Source organism: Nothobranchius furzeri, chromosome 12 (assembly GCF_043380555.1).
Source record: "Nothobranchius furzeri strain GRZ-AD chromosome 12, NfurGRZ-RIMD1, whole genome shotgun sequence".
NCBI lineage: Eukaryota > Metazoa > Chordata > Actinopteri > Cyprinodontiformes > Nothobranchiidae > Nothobranchius > Nothobranchius furzeri.
The window spans coordinates 28,172,727-28,186,183 of NC_091752.1; the positions used below are offsets into that span (position 1 = coordinate 28,172,727).

The 13,457-nt window shown below is 41.4% G+C and overlaps 2 protein-coding genes across 7 annotated transcripts in view; both read right to left on the reverse strand.

Moving 5' to 3' along the window:
• kcnq5a (potassium voltage-gated channel, KQT-like subfamily, member 5a) overlaps positions 1 to 13,457 on the reverse strand; it is a 177,101-nt gene that overhangs the window by 10,083 nt on the left and 153,561 nt on the right. For all 6 annotated transcript variants that reach the window (XM_054750268.2, XM_054750267.2, XM_054750269.2 and 3 more), the window contains 2 exons: positions 12,977 to 13,218; positions 6,938 to 7,046 (listed from right to left, as the gene is read on the reverse strand). In XM_054750268.2, coding sequence (XP_054606243.2) covers positions 6,938 to 7,046; positions 12,977 to 13,218 — 351 coding nt within the window. The remainder of the gene's footprint in view (positions 1 to 6,937; positions 7,047 to 12,976; positions 13,219 to 13,457) is intronic.
• Positions 1,118 to 5,354, reverse strand: LOC139062103 (uncharacterized). Its single transcript, XM_070542506.1, has 2 exons — positions 4,174 to 5,354; positions 1,118 to 4,025 (listed from the first exon to the last, which is right to left on the reverse strand). Exon 2 carries the CDS (start codon positions 3,857 to 3,859, stop codon positions 1,556 to 1,558), a length of 2,304 nt encoding a protein of 767 aa, XP_070398607.1. The 5' UTR covers positions 3,860 to 4,025; positions 4,174 to 5,354; the 3' UTR covers positions 1,118 to 1,555.

Genomic DNA, 13,457 nt, shown 5'->3' on the forward strand with positions numbered 1-13,457 from the left:
CATAACACCAGAACTTTCTATCTTCAGGGAAGCGTGTTTCTGAAGGTTTGTTAAATCTTCCTTCTTCAAAACCTGATTTGTTAGAAATGATAATTGCCATCTTTTAAAACAGAACTCTCGTCATTTGCGAGTGAGTTCTAGAGAAGGTTGGGACGGCCGCCCAACGCTCTTTAACCAAACATGCGATTTCTGTCACGCTGGCAGAGCTACTCGACACAACAAAACGACACCTGCAGAACAAAGCTGATGCTACTAAGAATCTGCAGACGCAAACCAATTCCCCCTGTGTGCCTGCGGCATCCCTAGGACCGGAGAAGTCGGTACCATGGGTCTTCTCTACCGGACCCAGTACCCTGAGGCTGTTCAATATCCTCCTCTGACCTCCAGATCCATGACGAGGGTCATCTGACGGTGAGGTAGAACACAGATTGCATCTGAATGCTCTTTAATAAGAACAACTTAGCTTACTGACAAAACCAAATTCTTTCTCCACCCAGAACGCGTCCTCTCTTTAAGATACACGCTCTGATGAATGCCTTCACCCGCAAAAAAAACACACTTCACCTTAGATTCATCCAAACACAGGGTTGCTTTTTAATACCAAAGCTTTTATAAATTGTCTTTTAAATTGTCATGTTTTAAATTGTTTAGTAATAAATTTCTTAACCTTTTTAAACTTGTCTCTCTTGAAATAAACACGGAGTGGGTGTATGTTGATCACTGAACAAGCAAAGATCTTTGGTGTATATATATATATATATATATATATATATATATATATATATATATATATATATATATATCCATATATATATATCTATATCTATATATATATCCATATATATATATATATATATATATATATATATATATATATATATATATATATATATATATATATATATATGGATATATATATATATATATATATATATATATATATGGATATATATATATATATCCATATATATATATGCATGTAAATTTCATTTGTCAATATGTTTGATCTTCGGAATTAAAACATAAGCTGATAGCAACAGCCTTTAATTCCTAGATATGTAGTTCATTGACACTACACACCATAGCTAATTCTCCTTTGGCCATTGTATCTCCCTCTGACTTGTTTCTGCTCTCTGGGGCGTGCAGCAGGCTCGTAGCTGTATGGTTGTGGTCCATCACAAGTATAATTAATTCATGCTTTCGTTCTTTTTTAAACACAGAAACAGTTTTGTATACCTGTTTGTAGCTACAGTTTCGCCGACGGCTGCCGGCTTCTTCAGGCTGACGCTGATGGTGGCGCGTCACTTCCTTCTCCGTTTATCTGCGGGCAGCAGAGGACGTTGTCGCCCTCTACTGCCCGCTCTCTCCTCTCCGACGATGCAGTCCCATGCGTGGTCCAGCATGTAAACTCCGTCGTCCCTGTTCATAGTCCCACATCCACGTCTCCTTATCTCGATTGCTTCCTTGATCCATCTTTTGTATTTTTGTTGTTCGGTGGTTCTGATCCGTGTGCTGTCCCAGTCCATTATATGGTTTTCTCTTAAGCAATGATCTGTTACGGCTGACTTTTTATTGTACTTTCTGCTTCTTCTTTTGCTGCTCTTGTGTGTTTACGATTTGCCTCTTTCTCGCACTCCTTTCTGTGTTCTATTGTCCGTGTATTGAGTTGGCGTCCGGTTTCTCCTATGTATGTTTTATTGCATATTTTGCATGGGATTTCGTAGATGACTCCACATTTTTGTCCAGCTGATATTTTGTCTTTTGGGTGTACTAGTCTGTTTCTAACTGTTGTGTATGGCTTTGTTGGTGTGTTTATGTTGTGTTTTTTCATTGTTGCTCTTATTTTTTCCGTTATGCCTCTGATGTATGGTAGGGTTATCACTGGTTTTGGTTCCTGTCTTTCTGGGTTTCTGGTTCTTTGCTTTGGTTGTTCTTTGCTTTCTGTTTTTGTTTGTTGTTTTCCTTTGTTTATTGCCCATGTCGGGTATCTGCAGGTCTTTAAAGCGTGTTGTATGTGTTTGTCCTCTTGTTTACGGTCTCTCTCTTCTGTTATTATGTTTGCTCGGTGATATAATGTTCTGATTACTGACATTTTGTGTATGGTGGGGTGTTCTGATGTCCATAATAAATATTGGTCTGTGTGTGTTGGTTTCCTGTATGTGTTTATGTTTAGGGTCCCGTCGGTCTGCCTGGTGATTTTCATGTCCATAAATGCTATGCTGCCTTCTGTTTCTAACTCATAAGTGAATTTTATGTTGCCTGTGCCGTCAATATTGTTTAAGTGTTGTGTTAGTGTTTCTGTTTGACCTTTTGGTATGATTTCCAGTATGTCGTCTACGTAGCGTTTCCATAGTTTTATTTTGCAGTTTGGGGGGGCGGTGGCTATGGCTTTTTGTTCCAGGTCTTCCATGAAAAACTCGCACAGGGTGGCTGATAACGGGTTACCCATGGCGAAGCCTTCCAGTTGTTTGTATATTGTGTTATCGTATGTGAAGTAAGTGGAGTTAGCTACCAGCCCTATCAGTTGTGCTATGTCGTCTGCTGTGAGGTTTGTTCTTTTGTGTAAAGTTTTGTCTTGTCTGATTCTGTTAACTACTATGTCTATGGTTTTTTGGGTTGGTGTTTTTGTGAACAGGGATGTGACGTCATGTGAGATGAGTATGTCGTTGTCTTCTATTGTAATTTCCTTTAGTTCTTTTGCCAATTCTATACTATTTTTGCAGTGTTGGTCTGTATTTCCTAATAACGGGCTGATGATTCTGCTGATATCTTTTGCCATGTTGTATGTTGGTGTACTTATGCTGTCAACTATTGGTCTAAGTGGGGTGTTTTGTTTATGTATTTTTGGCGTTCCATATATTCTTGGTGTTATGTTTGCTGTATGAATCCAGTGTTTGTACATTTTTTCTGTTATTTTGCCTTTTTCGTGCAGTGGCTTCAGTAATTTTTTCATGTTTTTCTTAATGTTTTCTGTTGGATCTTTTTTAAGTATTGCATATGTATTTTTGTCCTCTAGCATCTGTTTCATCTGTTGTTTATATTTTTCTTTGTCCATAACTACTGTGGTTCTTCCTTTATCTGCCGGTAGAATAATTATCTGTTCATTTTTGGATAAAGCTGCCATGGCTGATTGTTCTTCTTTTGTAATATTGCTGTGTTGAATTTGGCTGTTTTTTAATATCCCAACTATGTTATTTCTGAGTTCTGCTTTCTTTCCCTCATCTGTGATCTGTTGACATGCTAGTTCTGTTGCTACAATAAAATCATCATATGGTATTACTTTTGGTGTGACTGCAAAGTTTAAACCTTTCTTTAATATGCTCTCTTCTGCTTCTGTTAGTTTGTATTGTGAAATGTTACATACCCATGAGTTTGGTGTGGAGTTGCCTTGTATTTCTCCCCTCTTTTTCTTGTTTATGAGTCTGTTTAACTTCTTTATGTGTCTTTCTTTTACTTTTATGAACTCTTTTTCCTGTTTTTCCATCATGTGTCCTTTAATTAGTTCCTCCATTTGTTTATCAAGTTTGTAATTCCTTTTCAAGTCCAGGTGTCCTCTTTCCAGTTCGTCCTCCACACGCCTCTGTTTGGTTATGACGTTCCTTATCCTCTCCTTGAGCAGTGCTCTCTGTGCTCTTTCTATTATATTTTGTGCTGTCTTGGTCCGGATCGATGTTTTCAGCTGTAGGCTTGTGGGTGTGATGTTTTCGTCCCGGCATCTTAAACAGAAGCGAAGGTGGTTTCTTAGACGTGCGCGTTTCTGGTGTAATCGCTCCAAACGGCGGAAGTCCTTCGTTCCTTGTTGTCCGTATTTCTCTTTGAACATCTTAGGTGTGTTCTTGCTGTGTCTTTCTAAATCCATACTTTCGTTCTTTTTTAAACACAGAAACAGTTTTGTTTACCTGTTTGTAGCTACAGTTTCGCCGACGGCTGCCGGCTTCTTCAGGCTGACGCTGATGGTGGCGCGTCACTTCCTTCTCCGTTTATCTGCGGGCAGCAGAGGACGTTGTCGCCCTCTACTGCCCGCTCTGCCCTCTCTAAGGTGAAGTGGACATCAGAACACCCCACCATACACAAAATGTCAGTAATCAGAACATTATATCACCGAGGAAACATAATAACAGAAGAGAGAGACCGTAAACAAGAGGACAAACACATACAACACGCTTTGAAGACCTGCGCATACCCGACATGGGCAATAAACAAAGGAAAACAACAAACAAAAACAGAAAGCAAAGAACAACCCAAGAAAAGAACCAGAAACCCAGAAAGACAAGAACCAAAACCAGTGATAACCCTACCATACATCAGAGGCATAACGGAAAAAATAAGAGCAACAATGAAAAAACACAACATAAACACACCAACAAAGCCATACACAACAGTTAGAAACAGACTAGTACACCCAAAAGACAAAATATCAGCTGGACAAAAATGTGGAGTCATCTACGAAATCCCATGCAAAATATGCAATAAAACATACATAGGAGAAACCGGACGCCAACTCAATACACGGACAATAGAACACAGAAAGGAGTGCGAGAAAGAGGCAAATCGTAAACACACAAGAGCAGCAAAAGAAGAAGCAGAAAGTACAATAAAAAGTCAGCCGTAACAGATCATTGCTTAAGAGAAAACCATATAATGGACTGGGACAGCACACGGATCATAACCACTGAACAACAAAAATACAAAAGATGGATCAAGGAAGCAATCGAGATAAGGAGACGTGGATGTGGGACCATGAACAGGGACGACGGAGTTTACACGCTGGACCACGCATGGGACTGCATCGTCGGAGAGGGGAGAGCGGGCAGTAGAGGGCGACAACGTCCTCTGCTGCCCGCAGATAAACGGAGAAGGAAGTGACGCGCCACCATCAGCGTCAGCCTGAAGAAGCCGGCAGCCGTCGGCGAAACTGTAGCTACAAACAGGTAAACAAAACTGTTTCTGTGTTTAAAAAGAACGAAAGCATGGATTTAGAAAGACACAGCAAGAACACACCTAAGATAATTAATTCAATTTAATTCAAGTTTATTTATTTAGCGCCAAATCACAAGAGCTGTCTCAAGGCACTTCACATAGTAAATATTCCAATACAGGTCAGTTCATAAGCCAATCAGAAAAAATGTTTCCTATATAAGGAACCCAACAAATTGCATCAAGTCACTGACTAGTGTCAATGACTTTACATCAATCCTCATACCAAGCAAGCATTTAACAACAGTGGAGAGGAAAACTCCCTTTTAACAGGAAGAAACCTCCAGAGAATCCTGGCTCACTATAAGCAGCCATCCTCCACGACTCACTGGGGATCGAGAAGACAGAGCATTCACCAACACCCACACACACACACATAACATATATACCAAGTAGTGTTTCTATGGTTACATTGTGATTTCTTAGTAAATATTCTATTTGGAGAGAGATAAACTTTATTGTATTTATCCTAGTTAATCTATAATTAACTTGGTAAACTAGTAGTAGCACATTCAATGTCAAGGAAAATAAAAAGTTATTATCAGGAGAGGGAGAATGTTTAAGTGGTTAGCAACAGTGTTCGAGCCGATGGCCACCACAATAAGGGTGCCACAGCTCAGCAGAACATCATTGTAGCTTCTTCTGGCGAGAAAAATACTTAGAAAAAAAATAAAGTTAACAGCCGAAATAGCAGGAGATAATACAGTTAAAGAGCAAATTGTAGAAGAAAGTAGTTAGAGAAATTTAAAGATTCCTCTGTGTCAGAACCAGCATTAAAATCCAGATTTTTCTTTGAATCAAGCTAACGGGTCTCCCTCTGGCTACGTCTCTTCTAGTTTGGCAGAAAAAAACATTTTTCTCACAAAAATGACTCTCAAAACACAAATAATTTATGCATGGGTACATTTTTATTTAGAACCAGTTCCTATTATGTTTGTTCAAGGGAGGCACTAACCTGCAATATGCTCTTTACATACATTTAGACATTTATTCTCACTTAGAGGACACTGAAAATAGTTGGATGACACCTTAAACTCCATCACCACCACCACTATGGGCAAACCTGGATCCCAGTAGCTGATCATAGAGCATAAAAGAAAGTTAAAAGTATGTAAGAAGCATTACTGAGGGATGTGGACATGACATGAGATCTAATTAACATTTTCCTTTCTACGTACTAATAGATGAAATAGGGATGGTTGGTGGGCATTCAGTCAGATTAGTCACAAACTGATATATTTCGACTGGAGTAAGTTGTCAATGTCACTGTGAAAATCAATGAACACAAGTGAAATAATTAAAAAGAAAAACTCAACCGAGAAATCAATAAGCTGCCCTTTTCTCAGTTCTAAAAGGTCAGGTGTGAACAAATCAGGAACCAATCAAAGGAGGAAGATTTGATGGGATGGATGACAAGAATTTTCATTTAACATGATTTTAGGTCATTTATAAAAAAGAAATACGTGATTCATATGTAATATTTTTTCTTTATTTAGTGATGTATCAAAGCTGGTGAACTGTGAGGATGATTAGCTTTGAAAGTGGTCAGCCAATGCGACACCCAAAAATGATATTTACTTTTTTCCCCTTTGGACTATAAATGCACCATTGCAAGCACATTAACAAGCCCTAATTCACACTCCATGTGGACATTTTTACTTCCTAGAATCATTATTTTTTAATTTATCAGGAAAAAAAAATGTATTCTGTTATTTTTTAGTTATCTGAAAAAATCTCTATCAGCAGGTAGGACCTGTTTTTGGTCCTCAAACCCAGAGTTTATACATCTGTAGATTCTTTGAACAGGTAATAAAAAAAGACAGGAAATAATAACAAATTAATAAAGTTTTAGAGATTGAGTTTTTATGCATTTTTTAAATAAATCAATAACTTTAACAAAGGATAAAGATTTTAGCTGATTGTAAAGGCCTCTGGACCCTGCAGTGTGTTAGCAGCTCACCTGACAGCTCTGATGACAGCCTTTAAAGGAGCCGAGAGATCCTCCACAGTCACGTCACAATGGCAGCCTTTCTCATCGAATGAATCATCTGTGGTCATGCCTGTGTCCACTGCACCAGACAGAGGGTTGTTTCATCAATCAAAGAAGACCCGTGGAAAATTACTTCCAGCCCTAAAACCCAGATAACTCTTTCCTCAGCTTTATAAATTCTTCCAAGAACGTTCAAAGCTGATACAATTTTGGCTTTTAGGGTGTGAAAATTTATGTTCTATCTGGATGGGAATATTCAGAATGGGGACATTTTTTTGCCATCTAGGCAAGATGAGGTGATCAAAATGAGAAATTATTCAAAATGGGGAAAAATGGGAAGAAAAAACATCAAGGATAGTTCATAGCAAATGTTATAAAATCAGCTGAAACCAATGAAGTACAAAAATGTCGGAAAATCTTAATGTTGTGAAGAATTTAAACTTTTTCTGCTGTTGAAGGAAGGAATTATTAATAAAAGATTGGCAACACACTCACACACACCAGGGGCGCAGATAGGATTTTCAAATTGGGGGGACAAAGTTCCAATGTACCCTCCCCCGCGCACACACACACACACACACACACACACACACACACACACACACACACACACACACACACACACACACACACACACACACACACACACACACACACACACACACACACACACACACACACACGCACACACACGCACACACACACACATGCACACACGTACACATGCACAAACACAAACTATCGCAAGAGCCTTAACTAGAGCTCAGTCAGTTTGTGTAATTTCATCCAATGGTTTACGTAAAAACTAACACTTTTATATACGTGTTTGAAACCATAATGGGCTCGACACACGGGAGGCAACAAACGACCGCGATCAGCGAAATTTGTCGCTGTCGCTTTTATGACCTGTCACACGGGAGGCGATCCGTGGCAGCGGCCAGCGGCAAAACCATCTACGCGTTATGTTCCATGGCGAAATCGAAACTTCCGTTGTTCTGTTTGCCTGAGTCAGGTTGGAGGGAATTAAGGTTATTTAAGCGGTTCAGAGTTAATAAAGTGGTAGATATGATGTTTCACAAGGTGCTTCTAGAGTTATGTGAAATCTTACTTCTGATTTTACTATATAAAACATAATAATAATCAACTTCTCCCCCATGTTTGCTCGGAGATGTGCGGAGCATCCTGCCCGCTCATTGGTCAGTGAATGAAACCTCCGTTGATTGGTCCTCGCCCGAGCGACAGCGATGAAAAGTTGAAAATGTTTCAACTTTCTGGGATCGCGTCGCTGGGTCGTCCGTGCACGACACGTGCACGACACGTGCACGAGTGCAAACTTTCACACGCACGTTTTTCGCATTTCGCTTGGTAGGAGGGAGACCCGCGATTATCGCTTTGTCGCGCATGTCTCATTGAAAATGAATGGAGGAGAGGCGATGTCGCCTCCCGTGTGTCGAGCCCATTATGCAGTGGAACGCTGGCAACGAAGCTCTGCCTGATCAACACTATAAATGATAAATGATCCACACTTGTATAGCGCCTCTCAGAGTAAGGACCCCAAAGTGCTTTACACTACAGTGTATCATTCATCCATTCACACACATTCACACACTGATGGTGATGAGCTACGATGTAGCCACAGCTGCCCTGGGGCACACTGACAGAGGCGCCTCACTATTTAATTCAGTCATTTGTTATTCTCCCAATCAATTACTAACCAAAACCTCATGCTTTATGCAAAACATTTAATTATTTTCAGCATACCAATCTTTACAGAAAACATAAAAGCCCTAAAAAAACTGCACATAAAATATAAAAAACAAAATTCACTTATCACTTAGAGCAGTGGTTCCCAAACTTTTCAGCCTGACCAACAGATGTTCCTTCGTATTTTTACGTTATTTAGAAATTTTCATTATATGTGGAAAGTTTTAATTTATATATAAATATATAAATCTCTTTAAAAATTTTATATTTGACCTTTTTTATGATTATGTGGCACACTTTGACTTCCATACCTAACGCATCGGCATCTGCCTCTTTTTTACAGCTTTTTTTTTACATTGTTGCTACGCCCATCACGTTTGCAGTGTTTTACCATCATTTCTACATCCATCACGTCCCAAACAAGGTTAAACCAACATCAAACCCAACGTTTGGAGCTTGTAAACTCCACACACCTCTCGTGCAGCACCAGCTGTCTGATGCTGCAGCAGCGTCAATCTTCCCGGCTGGATGAGTGAATTTCTTCATCAGAGTCAATATTCTGCTTCATAATCAGAGTCAGTCATTACCAGACAAAGTGATCTGTCAACAAAGACGAGACCTGCTGGCAATTATATGTTTTATCTAATATTTGCGTTCTTCATTTTGCACGCATCTCCTCCTCTCCCCGACTGGGAGCCTCACGGCGGGAGGCATTTTTCAAACTCTAAAAACTCCCAAACTTTGCTCAGCCTGAAGGTTACACATCTCCACTATCTTCTGGTGTAAAGTAGCATAGCATAGCATAGCATAGTTTATTTATATAGCACATTTAAAATGCAGCATGGGAGCTGCCCAAAGTGCTGCACAGGCTAAAACAAAACACACCCATTACAAGGAGCTTAAACAAAGGATAAAAATCTCAATTAAAAGCAGAGAAACATGATGAATACTAAGAGCACATTAAAACAATGACACAATAAAACACTAAAACGAGTCACTGTCTAAAAGCCAAAGTGTAAAAGTGGGTCTTTAAACGAGATTTAAAAACCGCCAGAGATGGAGCCTGCCGAACTCCAATGGGCAGTGAGTTCCAAAGCTTTGGGGCAGCATGGACAAATGCTCGATCCCCCCGCGATTTGAGTCTCATCCGCGGCGTGTGCAGCAGCAAAAGGTCAGCCGACCTCAACGAGCGGGTGGGCACATATGGAGTGAGAAGGGCAGAGAGGTAGGAAGGTGCCAGGTCATTGAGTGCTTTAAAAACAAAAGTCAGTAACTTAAACTGCACTCTGAAAATGACAGGGAGCCAGTGAAGACGTGTCAGGACAGGGGTAATGTGGCTACGTCGGTGTGTACCCGTCAAGAACCTGGCAGCAGCGTTCTGAACAACCTGCAGCCGATTCAGGGCAGAGTCCGGAACACCAATGAGGAGGGCGTTTGCATAGTCCAGGCGAGAGGTAATGAATGCATGAATGACTGCCTCCAAATGCCTCCGTTTCAGGATTCGTCTGAGGTGAGTAAGGCGGCGAAGCTGATAAAAACAAGACCTCACTACAGAGTTTATCCGTGGGGCCATTGTGAGTCCAGCATCCAGCTTGACCCCGAGACTCGTCACACACTGTTTGGGGTTGAGGGTTAAAAGGTCACAAACAGGGTGAGAGCCATGGTGGTTGCGGGGGTCAAAAACAATAAACTCAGACTTCTTTTCATTCAGTTTTAAGAAGTTGAATGCCAGCCAGCCCTTCACGTCATCCATACATGCAGCCAATTTCGAGCCCGTATTTTTCTCGTCCATTTCCACGTATAGCTGGCAGTCATCCGCGTAGATGTGGTAGCTCAGGCCATGCATATTCAGGATATTGCCCAGAGGCAGAAGGTAGATTGAAAACAGCAATGGCCCAAGAACGGAACCTTGCGGCACCCCCCAAGGCAGTGGAAGACTGGAGGATGCACAGTCACCAATCTGTACAGAGAGAAACGGTTTGATAGGTAGGAGCGGAACCATTTAAGCGCCACCCCCGTCACCCCAACCCAAGACCCAAGCCGATCCAATAAAATATGGTGTAGTAGTAACTTCATGAGGGATCATATTTGTAGATGAGACTTGTTAAAGTCAGCAATGAGGCTTTGGCACTTATAACGAGTAAGTCCTAACACTGACAACAATGTAAAGAAACTAGAACCAACCTGCATAAACGGACAGATCGGTCCCGCCTACTTACACTGTTGGTCTGTTTTAAATACGCAGTAATCGTTGCTTGCCTTTTTCGCTTCATCCAGCATCCTAGCAGCAACCACTTTGGCGCCTCTGGAGTCGGTGTTTGTTTACGTCATGCTGCATTCAATGTAATTGGAAAAAGGAGCTTCAAGCGCTTAACCTCCGATTTGTTTTCTTTCTGGCCTTAGTTGGAGGGATGGATCCGGGTCGATCTGAATCTGGGGGGGACAGATCCCCCTGTCTCCCACCCTATCTGCGCGCCTGACACACACACACACACACACACACACACACACACACACACTCACACTCACACTCACACTCACACACACACACACACACACACACACACACACACACACACACACACACACACACACACACAGTTTAGTGGAGTGGTTCCCAAAGGTTGGGTTGGACACTGTAAATCACCATGAACTACACTGGCGGTCTTGAGATCACTTCCAGAAAAACAAAATCAGAAAACAATTGCTGAGGCTATATTTCTAGCATAATTGTTACAGAAACTCAACCAAGTTGTCATTAACCCTGGAACCCTGAAAACACATTTTATAACATGACATGCATTAGCTTCTGATAGACAATAGACTGTGAAACTCTAGGATTTGAAGTTCCTGAAAGATCTATGTCACATTGTCATGGACTCACCCATCTTGACTCTCAACGGGGAAGACTGTTGATGTTTTAACGTCCAGGAAACCACAGAGAACGTCTTGACTAGCAGAAGCTAACAGTTAGCATTGGTCACTCCATCACACAGCAGAACTCCTTCAGGTTTGTGTTATTTGTGCAGATAAAACTTCAATGTTGCAGAGCAAATGAAGTCAGTGGTAGTGTTGGTGGCCAATCAGAGGCGAGATGTCCAAATATCAGGAAATAAGACTCCAAATCCTATTGCCTGAAGCTACTTTCTCTTCCAGCTGAATTCTCTGTGCTGATGTGACCGCCCCCCTTCGCCATGATGGACAGCAAAATGACTGTTTACACCCGTAGAAATTCCAGTGAAGGTAGTCAAAACAAGCCAGTTTGTAGCCTTTTATCGCTTTTCTTTAGTTGATTTGACAGTAAAATGGTTTTAGCTTGCTGTGTGGTTTGCTGCACTAACAGACAAGGATGTAAACTCAACTCGTTTTGTTTTTTTAATAACTTTGATGGAGACTGAGGACGGAGATGAACTGCAGCGATCAATCAAGCGGACTAGCACCCCTCAGATTTGCAGCGAACATGTTTTTACCGGGTAAGATTAACGTTAATTTATTTCACGAGGAAGACGGGGACAGGTGTAAATGCGATGTGTTATTACAAGTATAAGTTGCAAGTTATTGATAATCCTGATGGATGGGTATTTCACCACGGAGGCTGCGCTCTGTCCACTGTAGTGTAAAGCGAGACAATTATTAACAATATTGAAGCTCCAATGTATGATTATGTGTGTTAAAATGACGTTATTTATTTATATGAGCGTCAGCGTTCAGAATTCTTCTCATTCCGGTGTGAGAGCAGCAGCTGAACCCGGTAACACCACCAGCAACAGAAGCTGGTAGAGATCCGGACTTTTTAAAAATCAGCTTTGGTGTAAAGTGAAACGCTGTTTACAACATAAAGTTATAAATCCAGAGGGGTGAATTTAGGCTAAGTCAGCAACATGTTTACATCGGTGAACAGCTGCAGAGAGAACGTAAACTAACGTTGGTAAGCTAGTTAGCATACCGCTCTCTATGAGCCCCCGCTAGATGCGCTACTTCTTCTGATAACTGAACTGGGCAAGAACTAGTTGAAGGAATACTGGAGGAGTTTTGTTTTTGTTTTGATCGCAAAAACAATTTCAGGCTCTACTTTCCCCTTTGTTTAGTACTCGTGTCGCTCACTGTTTACATGCTTTTGCCGTCCACCATGGTGGACCCACGTGATTAGGTGACGTCGGTGCTAAGGGTCAATACCAGTGAGCTGTGCTGTTCTATTCCAAGTAGCACCAGTAAGCATTTTAAACAAACTTGCATCATATTTCCTGTTTCCATTCTGCAAATGGCGCCTAAAACACGACCTTTATGGTTACATTAGAGGCTCACCATCTGGAGCAGCAGTGCGAGTCTGGCTCTTCAGCCTCAGCGATGGACGAAATCTGGTCCGGTCATTGAAGCTCCAGCTCTTCTGCACTTTTGCAGGGCTCCCTGTTATCAGCTCGTTGCTGCCCACCACCTCGTTGCCGGGGGAACAGCGCTGGCGGTCACTGATGGATGTCTGCCTGCTCTTCATGCTCTGACCTCGAGGACTCGCCATCCGGACTCGCTCCTTAAAGCTTAACTTCTGACTGAGGGGACGGAGGAAAGAGAGCACGGGGGAAAAGATGGATGAGGGGGAAGAAAGGGAGTGATGGAGATATCAGTTAAAAATGGAGATGAGGGAGAAAGAGTGTGTTTGTCACATGTTGGAGTTCAGAGGGACACAAGAAAAGAAAGAAAAAGAAATCTTGTCAACAACCAGATGTCTTAAAGAGTTCAGAGGGCAAAAACAAAGGGCAGCGTTCTTGTCTTTTACTTTTGGCCAAAC

Bases quoted from the DNA above. Each gene is read 5' to 3' on its own strand.
- LOC139062103 (XM_070542506.1), bottom strand. From the start codon at position 3,859: ATGGATTTAGAAAGACACAGCAAGAACACACCTAAGATGTTCAAAGAG.